The sequence below is a fragment of the Dreissena polymorpha genome, chromosome 4 (genome assembly GCF_020536995.1).
Source record: "Dreissena polymorpha isolate Duluth1 chromosome 4, UMN_Dpol_1.0, whole genome shotgun sequence".
Classification (NCBI taxonomy): Eukaryota; Metazoa; Mollusca; class Bivalvia; order Myida; family Dreissenidae; genus Dreissena; species Dreissena polymorpha.
In genome coordinates, this window is record NC_068358.1 from 32,472,494 (window position 1) to 32,492,988 (window position 20,495).

Consider the following 20,495-nt stretch of genomic DNA (forward strand, 5'->3'; position numbering starts at 1 on the left):
GATCTGACCGATAGTTCAGTGCCGATTTTACAAGAGTAAAACTATCGAAATACCACAGCTACCGAACATAATACGCATTAATACAATAAAAAAATAAGAGTTTATCAACTTACAACACAGATTTGTCCTTTTGTTTGCGTTCTTACCTCGAAATCGTTGTAAATCGGGAATTGTTTATCGGCAATTTCGAGTCAAGCTCCATGTCATCAGACGCTTACAAGGTGAAGGTCGTGGGGGTGTGTATGTTTCGGAACGCTTCTAAATTCTTCCTAACAATAATTCGGCGCAATATTTAAAACGTCAACACTGTTTTCTCACACAAGTATTTGTTCACAAAAATGACAATCATTACTTGGTAAGTTATGTATGTGATCCGTTCATTAATTATTTAAATAATGTGCAATGTTGACACATTGAATAATATTTATACATAGAAAAACTTTTTATTCACACTGTTTGCAGAAGAACAATGACGCTTCACGTTGGGCCTTTTTTCATTTCAAATGGTGTGAAAGACCAGCACACAAACGATGGATCCAGCCTTCACACTTGTCACATTGAATCCATTTATTAGCTTTGACTCCTTTGTTTGTGGAATTTGTTTTCTTGTTACAGACAAGGCACAGAACTTCATCATTTTCCTCCACTGGAGAGTTGTCACTGTCAGGATCCGACACATTTTTTCTTTTTCTAATTTCAACTTGTGTAGAAGTACTTGGTTGATCTATGTCAATCACTGTTGGACTTTGTTTGGAAATATTTTTATGTGGCTTTTTTTCACCTTTGGTAGACACCAAAATTTGTTTTCTGTGTGACATTTTCTTTTTTATTTGAAATAAACAATTTTTATCCGGGCTATTTCTCAGCAACTAATGACCGGAATTCAATGAAACTTTATGGGAAGCTTCACTACCAAGAGGATATGTGCATATTATCAGCCGGTTCTGGTCGGATGATTTTTCACAAAGTAATGGCCCTTTGAAATTTTCCATTAACTGTACATATAGTGCAATTCTTGTCTGGGCTATTTTCTCAGCAACTAATGACCGGAATTCAATGAAACTTTATGGGAAGCTTCACTACCAAGAGGAGATGTGCATATTATCAGTCGGTTCTGGTCGGATGATTTTTCACAAAGTTATGGCCCTTTGAAATTTTCCATTGTACATATAGTGCAATTCTTGTCCGAGCTATTCCTCAGCAACTTTTTACATAGAAACACTTTTTATTCACACTGTTTGCAGAAGAACAATGACGCTTCACGTTGGGCCTTTTTCCATTTCAAATGGTGTGAAAGACCAGCACACAAACGATGGATCCAGCCTTCACACTTGTCGCATTGAATCCACTGATTAGCTATGGCTCCTTTGTTTGTGGAATTTGTTTTCTTGTTACAAACAAGGCAAAGAACTTCATCGTTTTCCTCCACTGGAGAGTTGTCACTGTCAGAATCCGACTCATTTTTTCTCTTTTTAATTAAAACTTGTGTAGACGTACTTGGTTGATCAATGTCAATCACTGTTGGACTTTTTTTTGAAATATTTTTACGTGGCTTTTTTTCACCTTTAGTAGACACCAAAATTTGTTTTCTGTGTGACATTTTCTTTTTTATTTGAAAATTTTCCAGAATGTCTTTTCTAAATTGATTTACCATGACCATCAAAAAGATTTTAATTAATTTTGTATAAATAATGTAAATATGTTTTTCAAAATCTTGATTGTCAATTATATTATTATAAATGTCAACAGTCTTCTGACAACTGTCTTTCACAGCAGTATAAAACTGGTGATATAAATTTTTATTTTCAACTAAAGTGTTTTTTGAATATTCGAACATATTTTCACCATGTTTTTTTAGGTTTTCGTCAACCAATAATTTTAAGGATTGTTCAGTGATAGAACAATAGAAATTGTACAGTGAATCAGGGATGTTGGTAAGCGATCTGTTTTGATTTTGCCTCCTACTAATGTCTAACATGGTTTCTGGCATGCTTGTGTCTTGCTCTTGTACTCTTAAACTGTCCAGAATATTTGCACTTATAACAGCTTCCTGAAACATATCTGCTTTGTCTGTTTGGTACATGGTACTTCTTTTCTTTTGTATATATTTGTAGTGTAGCTTTGCGATACAGTAACCACCAACATAACGTACTCTTGCCTGTGCTGCATTGGTGATTTTTCTTTCTGTGCTTTTTTTACTTGTAATTGGGATCATTTCAGCTTGTTTTTTAAGTATATATATTCGAACCGAATTTGTAATATTAAAAGACACATGTAAATGTTCCTCTGTAAATACTTCATTATTAAAGAATGACAAACAACTCATTCTGTACTCAGCACTTGTCTGATAAACATGCATCTTTGAGTAAAATTCTGTTAGCTTTTGTGCAGAAACAGGTGCCACATTACTTGCATCAATTTTTAAACTCTCCATGAACGACATAATTTTTGAATATATTATTTTCACAAAGTGTTCAAATTTCTCCCTATCAATATTACTTACAATATTGTTTGCTTTCAACTGCATTGGTGTTACAACATTTTCACATTTTAAATTCTGTAAAATTGCTTCTAAATCTAAATCTTCAGGCAACTTAATGTTTTCAGTTTGAAGTTCATCGATACTTTTGATGATGTTGTCAAATTCTTCATCGAATTCTTCAGAGGTACTTTCATTTTCACCAATGTCAATATCAGCCTCTGATGTAAGCAGGTTCTCAACTGTAACGTTTGAAAGCTCAGCATTATCTTCCCTTGTTCTGAAACAGATGACATGTTATAAGCTTTAAATTCTCAATGTAAGATGTAGACAAAATATTTCTTTAACCACTATGTACATTTTTTTATTAATAGGCCCTTAAGTTCAAAATTTTTCTTATTTTGACAACATAAAAGATTAAAAAGAAGAAAATTTGATTTCAAGAAAATTGAAAATAACTGCACTGATTTCAGTGATTTTTACTAGTTGAGTCAAAACAATAAACACATAGTTCTTAATACATGTATCAACTATAGCTGCATATATACGGGTATATGAGTCGTGTTCTGAGAAAACTGGACATGTGCGTAAAGTGTCGTCCAAGATTAGCCTGTGCAGTCCGCACAGGCTATTCAGTGACGACACTTTCATCCGAAATTGGATTTTTGCTAAGAAGAGACTTCATTTAAACGAAAAATGTCATAAAAGCGGAAAGTTTCGTCTCTGATGATTAGCCTGTGCGGACTGCACAGGCTAATCTGGGATGACACTTTACGCACCTGCATTATGACTAATTTTCTCAGAACATGACATATATATATGAGCCTGGCAATATGTAAAAGGTTTAATGCATGTGCGTAAAGTGTCGCACAGGCTAATAAGGGACGACACTTTCCGCCTAAACTTGATTTTTGCTGAGAAGAGACTTTCGTTAAAAGAAAAATATCATAAAAGCGGGAAGTCATCCCTGATTAGCCTGTGCAGACTGCACAGGCTAATCCATGACAACACTTGACCCACATGCTTTAAACCCCCATTTCGCATAGCAAGGTCCAAAAAGAGACAAAAATACATAGTTGTTGGTTTCCGCCTATAGAAATAGTTTTGAATTCAGTTGTAAAAATTAAACTTTTCTGGCAATAAACTTATTTGCTTATTGAAATCAATTTCACAAAAGGTCAGAACAAGTTAACAGGCAATACACTAGTATGTTTAAAGATAAAACAATCCGTGTATGGGTTTCAGTAAGCAGTAACCAATATTTATGTATGCAATATTTATTATTAATAAAATTAAACCTGTACACTAAGGCCATTTTATTTTTGTGTGTGTTTCACAGAACTTATTTTTTGAGTCACAGGGGAAGGGATAAAATAACAATAACAAACATTTAAGAAGTAGATTTAGCAAAGAAATAGACAAAGTACTAACAATTTAAAACTTTATTTTCATTATTTTACAATTAAAATAATCTTAAAAAGTCTGCAAGTACAGCAAACTCCAATAAAATGAACAATATTTACTATCATACTAATGTATTGTCTTTTTAATGAAAAATGTGGTAGGAATTTGCATGAAACAAAAGATAAAAAATGGCCTCTTATATAAATGGATATAAATATCATTATTTTAAAATATTATTTATTAAAATGACTTTATAAACAAAATAAATAAAAAAAACATTAACAAGGAATTTAAACTTAAATTAGTATTAGTTATTACTGTAATATAAGTTATAATAACAAGGTACATGTACAAACTCACTTTTAGTACTGTTTTAAAGCTATTTTTTATAACTTAAGTTATAACTTTTTAACTTTAATTTTCAGGCTATTGTCTAGAGTGTGTCTAGACACAGAAGGTGCTGTTGAAGTCAATTCATTGTATAAGGCATATGAATTTGAAATGAAGGAATGTGGAGAAAGTTCCATATGTAACAAGCGCATATTTATTGACCACATTCCACATGTGTTTTGTAATGCAGTTAAGAAACGTATCAAAGGGAAAACCACCATGACAACATACACTGGCATAAGTGTGAAAAAACTGTGTGATGTTCTTGACAGAAAATCATTACCAGAAAACCCACAGGAAATAATGAAATTATTGCCTATAGACGTGGAAAAAATTGAAATACTCAATGACAGTGTTAAGTGCTCTATACCAACAAAGATCTTCTGTGATGGTAATGAGGTGTATAAGGTCATTCAATTTCAGTGTAATGGGCACTGGAAATTGAAGATAAGTGGGACAGATATAGACCTTAAATCTCTATTCATGAATGATTGTTTTAATGCAAATAAAGAGAGTGTTCAAACTGTAATACAGGGCGTTCGCCTACTGAAACTTTGTGCTGGTGTTCAAATATCAAAAACTGTAATCATGAGCCGGTACCATACACTTAATAAGTGGACATTTGATAATGATAATGATAATGGCAGTAGATTAATACACTCAGTTGTATGCAACAGACTTGTTGGAATGAACTCAGCATCAGGAACATGTAAAAAATGCTTAAAAATGACTTTCCATTCAGACTCTAGCAAACACATTGAAAACAAGGAGAACATAAACATTGCTATTGAATTTGATAGTACCAGAGATAGTATAATGAAGCTGTTTCCTGGAGCACCTGGTGAAATGATTGAGCTCCTGTTAAGCCAAGCCCAAAATGTTGCTAGGGATCCAAAAGGGAGGAGATGGCCTCAAAGTATTATTTCTTTATGTTTGCAATGGTATTGCAGGAGTCCACAGTCCTATGAAGCAGTAAGAGAATCCAAATATTTGATATTGCCTTCACGAAGTGTTTTAATTCAGTATAAAACAAAAGTTAAACAACATGTTGGGTTCGATGACAATATTTTTCATTGGATGTTCAATGAAGCACAGCGTCAAAAAGTACCCCAAGAGGGTTACATCGGTGGCTTAATCATTGATGAAATGAGTATTCAAGCTGACATACAAATATGCAAATCGGGTGATGTGGTTGAAATGACTGGTCTGATGGACATAGGAGAAGAGGGTAATACTTCACATACATTAAGGAAAGGTAGCCACGAAAAAGTCCTTGGCACTCATGCATTGCAGATTCTGTTTTTGGGGATCACTGGTTTTAGATTTCCAATAGCCCATTTTCTATCTGATGGGATACAGGCCCCGGAAATGTACCCAATATTCTGGGAAGCTATTGACAAACTGAAAATGTTTGGGTTTAAACCTGTCTATACATGTATGGATGGCGCGCAGGCAAATAGAACATTTATGAAAATAAATATTGGAAATCAAAATAACACCTTCAAGACTGTAAGTCCTTGCACCTTTAATGACATTGTTTTTCTAATGGATTTTTCACATGTTATGAAAAAAATTAGAAATAATATATTGAAAAGTGGTATATCAGACAAGTGTACCAGAATTTTAACATTAATTAATGGACACACAGTACAGTGGCAGATGTTTATTGACTGCTATCAGTGGGACAGGTGCAATGCCCTGCAGCTTCACAGGCGACTTACAAATGAACACATGTTCCTGTCAAACCAATCAAAAATGAGAAATCACCTGGCTGAGGATGTTTTGAACGCTGAAATGTTAAATTTAATGTTACAGTATCAGCAGTACTTAGGAGAGAAGGGAAATGTCCTCACCGGTGTTATCGAGCTTCTTCAACAAACATCGCTTATGATAAGAATATTCAGAGACATGAAGCCAATTATTACCACTGATGACTCTAGGCTAACTGACCTAATGATTGTTTCCAAGTGGTTCAAGGACTGGGAAACCTATGCCATGAATTGTGAAATAGTTCCTAAAAACATAAGGGCAAAGAATATCATGTCCATACAATGTCATGAGGACATTCAATCCTGTGCTATTGGATTCGTTGAGCTGTGCCAGATGCTAATATCAGCAGAGTCCAAAGTGCGTATCACTCTTGGCCTTGTAAACTCTGACGCAGTTGAAAACCTGTTCAACCAACAGAGGTCTACCTACAATGGTGCTTATACCAATCCCAATGCGCTACAGTACAGGAGATCTTTGAACAGCATTCTCCTTGGACAAACAACTGTATCCCAAAAAGCCAATGCCGGCAAGAATCGTTCAGCAGCCCTGCCCTTCAACTGCACAATGACTAGCGAACCGACAAATAAAAGGAAGTCAACATCTGGGATTGGATTAGGTGAAAAAATCAAAGTCATACGATATTAGCTAAGGGTAAGCTCTACTAAAGTGCAGGATCATATGGGATGGAGGTCAGCACAGAGAAGTCGAAGATCATGGTGAATAGCACAAACAACACCACCTAGGGACCATCAAACAATGAAAGCTTGCTTGGTTTGGACACGTCGCAAGGCACAACTCACTGTGAAATACTGTGCTATTGGTTTGACAGAAACATGTGTTCATTTGTAACCCTAGAAGGAGGTCACCGTCGAGGTCATCAGAAGAAAATCTGGATGGAAAATGTGAAAGAGTGGACATCCCTTCCCATTAATAAGCTACTCATAGCAGACCACGAAACAACAAAAGCTGGCTTGGTTTGGACACGTCACCAGACACGACTCACTGTGCAAGACTGTGCTATTGGTTTCACAGGAACATGTGTTCATGTGTAACCCTAGAAGGATGTCACCTTCTAGGTCATCAGAAGAAAAGCTGAATGGAAAATGTGAAAAAGTGGACATCCCTTCCCATTGATGAGCTACTCCTAGCAGCCCACAAAGACCTGACTGGCGGAGAATTTGTGTGACGGCGTCCCCCCCTCCCCCCCAACGTCCAGACCGGTCGAGGGAATGACGATGCTTAAGGGTAAGTGTTGTTTTACATAATTGCAGGATTCTAATTTAACATTTTAGCTGCAAAATTGAATAGTAAGTGACGTAATATATACCTAGAAGTTATTCTGCAACAGCTGTGATCTGTCAGAAATGGCCTTGTAGAATTGTCACGTTGAATGAAGTCTTGAACTACAGAGGGTTGCTTCAAACAAACACTGGGCGTGAAGTTCACCACTCTCACTCCATCTGTGGTACGCGCCCTTCCCAGTGCTACTCCAAGTTGGCCCGGCTTAAATATGCCTTTACAATTGATTTCCACACTGAAGAGAAACCAATTTTAAAATAATCACAATTATTATCTACAATTATATTTTAAGGATATACAGTTTATAAATATTGATCCCATTAGGATTTTTTAGCTATACATGTATGACAAATGTATTTTAACATGTTTTCTTTTAATTGCCGATTTTATAAGGTAATTTTAAGATCTACAAATAAACAAAGCTTAACATGACACTTAATGAAAATTAATTACCATGGTAAGCTGACATGAAAAAAATCATGTTCACCCTTTGCATGCTGGGAAATTTGTCGTCTGCTAAAATGTTGTCTGCTGAATTTCTCAAATTAGCATTTTCTTAGATTTTTTTCAAAGAATATTATCAGAATAGCAAACAGTTTGGATCCAGATGAGACGCCACATTTTGTGGCGTCTCATCTGGATCCAAACTGTTGGCAAAGGCCTTCAAAATTCTGAAAGGGTTAATTTAAATGAAGGTGATACAGGAAAACATTATAATAAAGTATGAGCAATATGTTATATAAAAAATGACTGGAGTTTTACCTTTCAAGGGTCATGCCTTGCGACTTGTGGATACTAATGGCAAAAGCAAGCTTCAATGGATACTGCTCTCGAACAGCAACATCATGGTTCTTTGAAGGACTGAAAACTGATTCATTAAAGGCATGTTAATTTAAAGAAATGCAGAACTGATCGTACGCGTCGTTGAAAGTATGTTATATCAATATTCATCATTTGTTGGGTCAAGTTAAAAAAAGGAAATTAGCACGGGCAAAAAGTTATATAAAAAAATGTTTTGTTTCCGTAAATTGATTGGCAGTACTCAGATAATTATATTTAACTATGTAATAATGTAACATAAATTAAGTGTGTTGATTTAATTTAACATACCAGAACATTTCATTCTTGGAACAGGAACTGATTTCTCTCCAAATTTAACAATTGGACCCTCTTCCGTAATTGCAGACACCACGCCTTTCAGTCCATTCACCAGCTTATCGCTGAGGTTCCTCATCAGAATAACAGGGGCTCCAATTTTTAACCAAAGATGTTTTGGTATAATCATTTGTGATAGAAAATTCCGTTCACCAGTGTCTGCAGACAGGAATTCATACAGCTGTCCTGGAAATTCCATAATTTTAGTACGGTTGTATTCGTCAACTTGTTCATTTGTTGAAAAAAGTTTTGTTGCAGCATCTGGGCTCTGTAACTGTCGGGCAAGGCTTTGAATAAATTTAACACAATCACTGGTTGGATTACCCATAGAACATTGTGCAATAGCGTCTATCAGCTGGAGTTCACTTTGTCTGACAACTTGCCTAAGCTCCAACCTGTGTGTTATTACTTCAAATAATGGACTTAAAAAACAAAATTCACCATTGTCACTGAAAATAGGGTTAGAAACTGGGGGTAGTTGGCGAAAATCACCGGCTAAAATGAGTTGAATGCCACCATATGGCAAGTTTGAGTTTTTTATCCTACAAATAGAGTCCAGACATTCAAATAGTTTTCTACTCATCATGGAGCATTCATCAATGATTAAGATATCAGTTTCAATAATTCTTTGTTTGCATTCCATGTAATGTCTATTGTGTTGTACTAATTCTGCAATTTCCTTTTTATTATTTCGTCCGTCGCCATATCCGGACCACTTGTGGATGGTCATGGCATCCGGATAAGCAATGCACGCGATGCCTGTTGTTGCTGTGACAGACAGCTTTTTAGGTGTCTTTTTGATAGTGTCAATGATTTGCTTGATAACATACGACTTTCCCGTTCCTGCAGGGCCATGAATTAAAATGTTGTGGCCTTCCAGCGCCCTTTGAACTGCTAGATTTTGTTCTTCGTTAAGCGACATGTGTGATTCTTTTCGTAACTGCGATAAACGTAAATATATACGGTTCTCTGTTTCAGGTGTTCGGTAACTCGGATGCGCGGAACCAATCGGTGTATAAATAACGTGAGGTGAAGGTCGTTCTGCAAGCGCCTCCCGTTACCCTGATCATCGTACACAATTGAAAGTAAACATTCAAACATAACGATTATATTAGTGTTTGGTGTGATCAAAAGGACAAATCTGTGTTGTAAGTTGATAAACTCTTATTTTTTTATTGTATTAATGCGTATTATGTTCGGTAGCTGTGGTATTTCGATAGTTTTACTCTTGTAAAATCGGCACTGAACTATCGGTCAGATCGGAGCCGACCTAGCATTTCTTTGAGTTCGAGAAGTATTTTCTTGTAGTTTATGTCGGCAAGTAGCCGTTTGTGGTCATTTTTCGTCACGAGGCACCCTTTCCCAACAAAATGGTACATAGTTTTCGAAAATCGACCGCCATTTAGGCAATTTATCGCTTAAAATGCTGATGAAGGTGATTTTTCTGTGTCAAGAGATACCTACCTTGTTCATATATAACATATCAGAAAAAAAAAAATTTTTTTTTTTTTTTTTTTTTGGTCAATATCATAAAAAATGTTGTTTTATGACAAATTGATAGTGTTAAAGTGACTTGGCCACGCGCCCTTCACCTGTGGGTTTCCTAGGTTGGCGCTAAGGAAAAAAACATAGTCGCCAAATCTAGGGGGGTCCGGGTGCATGCCCCCCCCCCCCCCCCCCGTTAAATTGTTGGATCCTAGATCGTCTGTGGTGCATTTTGGGGCTATTTCCTGAGCAAAATTAATACTATTTTTGTCTGAAATTAGCCCTTTTTTGATTGAAGTTTTTTCTTCGCTGGTGAGCCACTTGCTGACATTTTGCAGCCGATTTTTTTTTACATAGACAACGGCGGCGTAGTGATAATGATACATTAACACCGTTAAACAGGTTTCGGTACATGTCATATTTAGGTTAAAACCACTAAAACAGCCCGCCTGTCTCTGTAGTAATTATACGACATATAATGAAATCCAAACATTACTTTTTTTTTGTGGAAGAAATGCGTGAGAAATCACTAAGTCAGCATGAGACTGTCATTGCATGCCAAAAACCGTGAGACTACATTGTATAAACAAGGAATATGTTCAACGTATGTTCATATTGAAACTATCCTGAACTTGTCAGTTCATTAAAATTGAAGAAATAAATTCCAAAATATAGTTAACTGTAGAACTTTGAAACTGTTTAAACTGTTTATACTGTATACACTGGTTAGATCAGACGTTTCCGATTCTGCATTCATGTCTGCACTATTTAAGACGTGCTCCGATCGCGAACATTTGGTCATTTCCTGAGCTTATATTATTCTGTCCGCTTTCATTTCTAAAGAATTGTGTTAATTTCTGTTGTCTTCGACTTTCAATTTTCGTTCGAAGCATCCATTTTTCCCGGAATCTGCAACTCACTTTTTAAATCTGTCTTTCAAGTCGCATAGCGACCGTAAAGGGAAGTTACTCTACTTATACTTTTTAAGCCAATCAAAATCGTTGTTTCCTGGGAAATTAGTTTATAGTGGCTACGTCAATGCCATAACTCCGCCCATCTTATTAAATGAAGATTCCGTACTGGTCGATTCGATAACTTTGAATCGTGACATCTATAGCATAGGTCATTACACGGCACGCTTCAGTGATTCAGTTATCACGTAAATCGCCAAGTAACCCAAATGTTTGAAAAAGTCTGGTCGCAATGTAAAGCGTGACCAATTAAGACATCAGACAAGTGGATTATCGACCTAGGCGGTCGTCATTATCCCCTGGGGCCTTTCCGGTAAGGGTGTTATCTGTGTAATCTTAGCGATGTTCCGGCGATTTATATGTTCAGAAAACAGGCATTTAGATTGTGCATTTGTAAAACATAGGGTCTATTTTTTTCAATCGCCAATTTCATGAAACTCTTATTTTTAATCGCCAGCCAGGAATTGTTATCGCAAATGGCGATTTCGGCGATCGGTAACGCTAACGTAGGGTTTCATCACACTGCAGTTTCGTCACACAGAATTTACTGTAGAAAACAGGTAGAGGGTTCGTTACAATGGTAATATATAGGTGTGAATAATACCGGGAAACTTTAGCACCTTTGATGGACACCTTTCTTCTGTTATCAGTCAACATGTTTTTTTTTCTTTTCTGTTAAATTCGATAAATTGAAGTACGATGCTGTCCGGTAATCTTGCGCAGTTAAGGATCAATTGGTTTAAAAACATGTTCTTTTATAAATGGGCAACAAAATATCTAAATTTATTATGAAAATAATAAGTTCATGTGCTTATTAACACAAAAATATCTAATTAATTCAGTGAAGAACTATCCGATTTGATTTCAAAACAAACATGACTCACCTCATTTTCAAACTATCAGAGTGTCCGGTAATCTTGCGCACTTTGTATAATGACCTCGTTTAGGCAAAATTTCTAAAATTGTAGACATATGGTGTCCAATTATTGACAAACAAACATTCCAGAAAAATATTTTTAAAATCAGTTTGTAAAACCATTGAAATTAAATGTGGATTTCTAGTGCAGTTTTTGTTCACTACAAATCAATAAATAATATAGTCACTAATAATAGGATACAATTAATAAAAAAAGTACCGGTATGCGTGAAAAAAATGCATAACAGGTTTGATAACACGATCATGCTTCCATAGTTTACAGAAAATATCAAAACTAGGCCATTGCGCATGCGGAGATCATACCAAATCGGTTTGACAGAATGGCGGGAAATGATGACTATGTCGTCTGATGCGATATATTTTCATGGCAAAAAATACCAAAACTGATTGGATATTGTGCAATGGAATGCTAAATTACACGTTGGATTTATGAATTCATAATTTAAAGTATGAAAACGCTAAAGATTGCAGGGAATTTGTGATTCATTTTGAATTTTTCGTAAGAAGGCCAGTGTTTACGATGTATTGGGATGACGCAACCGGTGTTTAAATGTAATGATCGAATTTAATTTTGCATGGAATACGTAACTTTTAAATCCGTTAATTCTTTAAGATGTGAAATTCCATCTTTCATCACTAAAGAAAACCATTTGTCGTCTGCGAGATTCGCAAATGCGAAGTGCGCAAGATTACCGGACGCACAAGATTACCGGACTTAACTGTATTTAGTTAGTATACACATGCAATTAAATGACATAATACAATGTTGATTATGATTCACAAAAACATTTATTCTAATACAACACAATATTACACAATACATTAACATAAAAATCTTCTTAATAAACGGTATAATAATATACTGACCTTTACACAACACATACATTTATTTGCAAGCAATATTACACCAAAAAAAAATATTTGCATATAAAACATAAAGAAACAATCAAATACAAATCTACCCAATAAACGGTATAATAATATACTTACCTTTACACAACACACATTTATTTGCAAGCAATATTACTAGAGCTGCAACGATTCACCAACAGCTCGATTCAATTTTGATTTCAGACACTCCGATACCGGTTTTTTCGATTCGATTCATCTTCAAACCTAGTTTTATAATATATTCACTCTTATGCCTCAAAATTAACATTTCTGTTCAAATGTGATTTCAATAAAACACATAAAAAAGACAATCAAATTAGGAATTTAATATAAAAACTTCTGACTAGAAGATTGTGTTGATTACACAATAATATAAAAAAATAAATAAATAATAATAAGAACGTATCTGGAATCAGTTGAATGGTAGTACTATCACTATTATACTTTTACCCAAAACCGCAATAAGCATGTCTACCATTGTGACATGACAGCATCACCTGTTACCTGTAGGACAAATCACATTCTCTAATAAACTCATGCGACCTCTTAGTCTTGCGTTTGACATGTTGCATTAGATTAGTGGTTGAGCCGGACTTTGCGTACGCCACATCCGTGAAGCACAGTTTACACTTTGCTTTATTGGTAGGGCTACCATCCCGAAACCCAAAATACTGCCACACTTTTGATTTTAGCTTCTTAGGCGCATCTGATAATTTCAATTTGACGGCAACAACTCATTCAGCCATTTTGACGCTTTTTCCGAAAGTAGACCGTAACGCGCTTATTAACTGGATGACTAAAGTAATAAGCAACCAATCGCGCGGGTCGTAATTACAGGTAAAGATAAAACCTTCACCTTCCCGTATCAATAGTCAGAATACAGCGTGCTTTACGTATCTATGTATATATATGTTAAAGAATCAAATCGAATTTGGTAGGTTTGGTATCGTAATCGAATCGAAGCATTTCGAATCGATTTCCGATGAATCGGATTGAATTGTTGCAGCTCTAAATATTACACCAAAAATAAATATTTGCATATAAAACATAAATATACAATCAAATACAAATCTACTAAAAAAACGGTATAATAATGTACATACCTTTACACAACACATACATTTATTTGCAAGCAATATTACACCAAGCATAAATATTTGCATATAAAACATAAAGATTTAATCAAATACAAATATACTCAATAAACGGTACAATAATATACTTACCTTTACGCACCATATACATTTATTTGCAAGCAATGTTACACCAAGCACAGTGATTCATTTTGAAATCTACATCAATGAGTCCCTGGGACTCGCATGTTTTGAAACAATGGGTCCAGTCTGAAAACAATGGGTCCCAGATTGTGTCTTTGTAAATTCGTTACAAATCATATACTTAAAGCGGGTATATACGATTTTTAACATGTGTTTATTTGTAATATATTGATCAAATATGTTACAATTACACAAAATAGACAAGAAAAAGTATGCATTAAAGCCGAATTTCATAAAATGCAGCAAAGACAAATAAGCGGCCCGAGCCGATTGTGACAAACATATTTTCCTACAATAACCAAAGCATTCGTTTTTGTATTAGGATTGGAGTTAGTGTTTGTGTGTCGTATGAATAGATATCGTTGCAGAAATAGCGAAGCCAAGAGTATAGCCCGAGCCACATCGACTGAAATTTGCGATCTTTTTTCTTTTCCGATTTTTCTTTAGAAACAATATTATCATTGATGTCTACGCTGGATGTGTCATTTTGGAGTTCTTCGGCCGCGGAACTGGTGTTTTTTAAGAAAGATGTTAATTTACATTGTTGCGGATCGATTTTGAGAACTTTTTTGGGTGGCATTTTCTTTGTTTACCATCCGGGACAGTCAAGTAACCGTCCAACGAACTATTAATAAAACGCCGTAACTGATTGGATAATTTATATATTTCGACCAATTGAAATACGCGTTTTACATTCCGAATGTAGTGATATGACTTCCGTTCTATAAGTCAAGACGGTGTTGACATGTGTTTCGGTTATCTCCACGAATCGAAATCGGTTTGTAAAACTTTGACGATGTTGAAAATCTGAGTTTTTTAACAATGCGTCCCGAAGACGCACATGTTTGAAAAGTATGCGTCCCCAGGAAAAAACGTGCGTCTGGGACGCGGGACGCACGGCAAAATGAATCACTGCAAGCATAAATATTTGCATATAAAACATAAAGATTTAATCAAATACAAATATACTCAATAAACGGTACAATAATATACTTACCTTTACGCACCACATACATTTATTTCCAAACAATATTACACCAAGCATAAATATTTGCATATAAAACAAAGATTTAATCAAATACAAATCTACTCAATAAACGGTACAATAATATACTTACCTTTACGCACCACATACATTTATTTCCAAACAATATTACACCATGCATAAATATTTGCATATAAAACATAAAGATTTTATCAAAAAACAAATCTACTCAATAAACCAATAATATACTTAGCTTTACGCACCACATACATTTATTTCCAAAAAATATTACACCATGCATAAATATTTGCATATAAAACATAAAGATTAATCAAATACAAATATACTTACCTTTACGCACCCTTGAAGTGTATGTATAGCCATCACTGCTTATCGGCTTGTTGCCGCCTCGCTTACTTCCGCCACTTATAACTTCATAAGTTACGGGTCTGTCCTCTGGTATCACGTCATCCAGAGGCCGCTCCAGTATTGATCGATCCAGTGGCACGATCGGTGCTTCAATGTTCCGGCCAGTTATGTTAAATGACCGATCTTCGACTTCATCTCTTCTTGTGTCCCCCGAGAGTTCTGACATGTATGAAGTATCTTGAATCTCTGATATCTCAGGTACCGCGAGTTCAGACTCCACTGCTATGTCGGCGGTTTCCATTGGTACAGTACACTCCACGCGGTTTCCCCAAAAAACGCGCTCACTCCGCGTTTTTTTCGTGCCAGCGAGTGTTTACGCGGAGTTTGAAAGCGAGGTAAAACGCGGTGTTCCGCCGAGTTCGCTAATACCGCGGCGTGTATTAATTTAGCCTAGTCGGTAAATGCAGACAATTTCCGTTCTTATCAGCGACCGCCGCGCAACACCGCGTTAGCAGTGTGCTACTGGGCATGCCAAAAAATAAAAATATTGTTATTAAAAATTGTTTAAATACTGTATAAAAATAAAGATGATTGTACAGAATATTAATACGTATACAAATTATGTTTTTTAATTCACAGGTACGTCTACAATATGAATGAATAAACGACATGTCAAGCGTTTTGACAAATCAATATTTAAATCATAACACATATAACACAAGGATAAATGTTCCGTAAAATTTCCAAATGAGAATAATAATAAGTAATCCGAAACACGCTACGATTTTTAATGTTAACACGACGTTTACAAATGCTTTCAATATACAGTCATCATGTATATTTCCCGACAAAAGCGCGCGAAAATTATGCTCCAATGTACAAGGTCAAGGAATACTCATGCGAAGCATGCGTGTATTGATTTTTTTATACAAACTTTGTAGCGCAGAGAACACTGAATTCTGTTGTTTTCGGTTTAAAGTTTCTTTGGTATTTTTTAACAAAATTATATCGCGAATAAGTTGATATTCCCTCCAAAATAATTTCAAATCGAACACGCAGAATCTTAATCGTTACGGTATTTTAGTAGAGTAATTATTTTAACAGTAATTGTACTGTAAACTTAATAAAGAAGACATCTGGGCGTAACTGGATTAAGTGTTTGATGTTATGAAAACACACAAAGCTTGTCTACTGACCTATTGTGTAGACTGCTGTCTGCGGTGTTTTGACAAAAGGGATTAACATGTGTGAATGTCACTCTGCCGATTTGGTCCATAATTACTGGTAATCAATGTTTTTAATGTCGACGCAATTAGAATACAACTGTGAATATTTAATGCAACTATCAACTCAATAGTTACCACCTTCTCTTAGCAATCAATGGAATAACCTAACTACAAAGAGCAAAAAAATGCATAAGTGAGCAGGGAATCGACTTTGTTCCGACAATTAAAACCATTCCTAATGCGTTCGTTAAACCTGTTTACTTGAGTAAGTTATGCCTTCAGACAGGAAGCCGCTTTCCTTTGATAACGTCAAACTGTCAATTCACACAGATTTGCGAGACTTTTAGGGTCCTTGGTTATTTGTTTACATGTTCAGTATAGAAAAAACACCTGCTTACATGAAAACTTTGGATTAAATTATCAAAATAAAAACAATGTTGCAAACTGTGATTATATTAATAGGTAAGTATCAGTTTAAAGACGACGTTTTGTTTGTCGTAAATCAACGAGTTTTCTATACAACTACTTCTACAACCATATCTTGGTTGTTTTTTAATGGTATATTATATGTATATATAAATTAATATATATATGTACTTGTAATAAATGTAATTTTATTTGAAAATCAGGAAGTCAAACAATGTTAAATTGATCGTTATCTCATAAAACGCGGAGTTTCCCCGCGTTGCCAACGCCGAGAGCCGCCGCGTCGGCTTATTAATTTTGCCGGACATTCAACGCCGCGTCCAAAATCATGCAAACGCCGCGTATCGCGAAATTTTCATTATCTGCCTCCGCGTTACTGCACACGGCGTATGGAGGGAAATTGGGGAAATGCGTGGAGTGTACTGTACCTCCGGTGAGACTTCTGCTGTGAGTTCCGACTCCTCTGCCATGTCGGCTGTTTCCATTTGTACCTGCGGTACGACTTCTGCTGGTTGGCTGCATTCGCGACATTTCCATTCTACTACAGCACCCTTCATCATTTTGCGATACTGTCTTAGAATGATACCAGTGTCACAAGACAGGTGTTGCCATTTTTCGCATTGATCACACGATATTGCGCGATCATCGTCATTCACGTTCCGTTCGCAGAGTATGCATGGATATTCTGAAGCCTTGATTGGATTTTGTGGTTGCAATGAAACAACTCCCCTATTATATACTCTTGTTTAACAGACGCTATTTACTCTATATGTATAAAAACACACAGTTTGTATAATCCACGCTGCCAATTTAAGCCAACTACTTTAATTGCCAATTAAAGGCGTGTGTCGCTAATTGATTGTTTGCAATGCGCTAATTAATATGTTTGCACTATCAAGTAATCAATAATTGAAATATCTTATAATCATAGATTGCTAGTCGATAGGGTGTGGACGTGTTTTCATGTGCTCCACAAATATGTGTTTTATTCATATATTACGCACACAGAAAAATTTGATATTATGGTAGAAAAAAGGATAATATGCAAAGTGTAATGCAAGTGTTACATTTTTTGGATAAAATCAACAGTAAAGACAAAAAAGTTACTTTTATAATCATTTTTATTAAAATCATAGGACATAAATTATTGCCTGTTACATGTGAATATATTTCTAATTAAATATAAAATAACACTGACAAAATTTTACAGTTTTAGCTGGTACTACAACTACTAAAATAAATACGCTTCATTATAACAAACAGTACGCTGTTTAACCTAAGTCAAACATAAATCATTTAAATAATATATACAATTAAAACCATGATTTGTTACAAAACTCAACGCAATAACGCTAAAAAATAACATAAAGAAGCATATATCCCAATATATTTATTAACAACATCATATTCAATTGCAATATAATTCTATACAATATATCAGTGTGACGAAACCTCCACTGCCCTCCTTCATAATATCAGTGTGACGAAACTGCATTGTGACGAAACCTCCATCACCCCTTCATAAACATGGGTGCAGTTCAGCGCACAGAATCCGTGCACTTCACTAAACAGACGTCGTTCGAGACAAATTGAGGAAAATAATGAATAAACTTATAATAAAGCGAATCTTGGTCGTTTATATGCCCCCGAATGAGGGCATATAGTGATCACACTCAGGCCTTTTCCGCCCTATGCCACTGGTCCGAATATCGGCCCCATTTCCATAGTCCATATAAACGGACTCCCAGAGCCTTTGATAATTTTTGCTATGGCGGCTCTGCGAGTCCATATGCACCCCTTCATAAACATGGGTGCAGTTCAGCGCTCGGAATCCGTGCGCTTCACTAAACAGACGGCGTTCGAGACAAATTGAGGAAAATAATTAATAAACTTATAAATAAAGCGAATCTTGGTCGTTTATATGCCCCCGAATTAGGGCATATAGTGATCACACTCAGGCCTTTTCCGCCCCATGCCACGGGTCCGAATATCGGCCCCATTTCCAATGCAAATCTGATTGTTTTTTTCCCAATTGAAAAAAAAATTCCCAATTCAAACAAAAAATTTTTTTTTTTTTTAAACCTTTAAATATATAAGTTAACCTGATCCAGAGTAGAAAATAGAAAAATATTGCATAATTAAATTATCTGTTGCCTTGAATTTGTTTTAAAACCAGTAAATTATGTTAAATTGATTATTTAAGACTCATTATTTTCCCCCCAAAATCCGGCGTTTCGTGAGATTTTTTTCCCCTCAAAACAGGCCAGGCCCTTTCCCCAAAATCAGATTTAAAAAACACACTTATCACACATGTTCATAAGATTTTGTAAAATTTTAATAATATGTTATCAAAATAGTTTTTATTTGCCAGTTAACGGCTTCTAATACAAGAAACACTATTTACATGCAGGCCTTGATGAATTTTTCCAGAGCCACTCGCCCTGCAGGGCGAGTAGGCCTGACAATCCACTCGCCCTTCACTTTAATCTACTCGCCCTGCATTAAAAAAAATAGATATCTATATTTATAGTTATGATCAACCAGAACCTTTTTAAACTACGTAACAACTAACATAGTGACACTAAATTGCAAACAAATAAACTACATTATCTGACGGATTTTATTTGCTTTCCTTACGTTTTCTGCTACCGTTTCCTTTTCGCACCTGTTTCCTTTTCTCAATACTTTCCGCTTCTTGTTTTGATGACCTTTCTTTCTGTTCCCTGTCTCCACCACCTTGCAGATATTTTAAAATAGAACCCTTTTTCATGCCGAGTTTTAATATTTCAGACGATCTTTAACTGAAAGACATGCTTGATTGACAAATGGTTACAATATGGTTAATTTTGGCTAAGACTTCTGATCACAAATTATTATGTTTATTAATAATTATTGTTTCTGTTTATTTTTAATTGAATATAAGAAGTATTATAATTAACCAGTCATGTATTATTTTTTATTGATATTTACATTAAAATGAAATTTTATTCTTCATGGAATGACCAATATATTTAACTGTTTTTTAACCATGTTTTCCGAAGGAAAAAAACTTGTTATTAGATTGGCGAATGTCGGCGGGTGGGTGGGCTGGCGGGCGGGCGGGCCGAACAAGCTTGTCCGGGCCATAACTTTGTCGTTCATTGTGAGATTTTAAGATCATTTGGCACATTTGTTCACCATCATTAGACGGTGTGTGGCGCGAAAGAATTACCTCGATATCTCCAAGGTCAAGGTCACACTTTGAGTTCAAAGGTAAAAAATGGCCATAAATGAGCTTGTCCGGGCCATAACTAAGTCATTCATTGTGAGATTTTAAAATCATTTGGCACATTTGTTCACCATCATGGGACGGTGTGTTGCACGAAAGAATTACATCAATATCTCCAAGGTCAATGTCGCCACGACTAAAAATAGATAAGTTCAGTTTGAGT

General features: G+C 35.5%; 3 protein-coding genes across 3 annotated transcripts in view; 2 read left to right on the forward strand and 1 right to left on the reverse strand.

Moving 5' to 3' along the window:
• The window catches only part of LOC127876731 (uncharacterized), a 50,993-nt gene that overhangs the window by 629 nt on the left and 29,869 nt on the right, over positions 1-20,495 (forward strand). The gene's annotated exons all lie outside the window — the stretch shown is intronic.
• Positions 152-8,968, reverse strand: LOC127876722 (uncharacterized). The gene is made up of 4 exons (XM_052422147.1): positions 8,453-8,968; positions 8,105-8,210; positions 7,371-7,577; positions 152-2,759 (listed from the first exon to the last, which is right to left on the reverse strand). Exons 1-4 carry the CDS (start codon positions 8,823-8,825, stop codon positions 1,226-1,228), a joined length of 2,220 nt encoding a protein of 739 aa, XP_052278107.1. The 5' UTR covers positions 8,826-8,968; the 3' UTR covers positions 152-1,225.
• LOC127876721 (uncharacterized) lies at positions 4,278-9,639 on the forward strand. The gene is made up of 2 exons (XM_052422146.1): positions 4,278-7,288; positions 9,476-9,639. The coding sequence occupies exon 1, from the start codon at positions 4,385-4,387 to the stop codon at positions 6,686-6,688; it is 2,304 nt and encodes a 767-aa protein (XP_052278106.1). The 5' UTR covers positions 4,278-4,384; the 3' UTR covers positions 6,689-7,288; positions 9,476-9,639.

Bases quoted from the DNA above. Each gene is read 5' to 3' on its own strand.
- LOC127876721 (XM_052422146.1), top strand. From the start codon at position 4,385: ATGAAGGAATGTGGAGAAAGTTCCATATGTAACAAGCGCATATTTATT.
- LOC127876722 (XM_052422147.1), bottom strand. From the start codon at position 8,825: ATGGGTAATCCAACCAGTGATTGTGTTAAATTTATTCAAAGCCTTGCC. The intron at 7,578-8,104 runs GTAAAACTCCAG...GTTTCTCTTCAG, and splicing joins CAAGGCATGACCCTTGAAAG to TGTGGAAATCAATTGTAAAG. The intron at 2,760-7,370 runs GTATATATTACG...CATCTGTTTCAG, and splicing joins TGTTGCAGAATAACTTCTAG to AACAAGGGAAGATAATGCTG.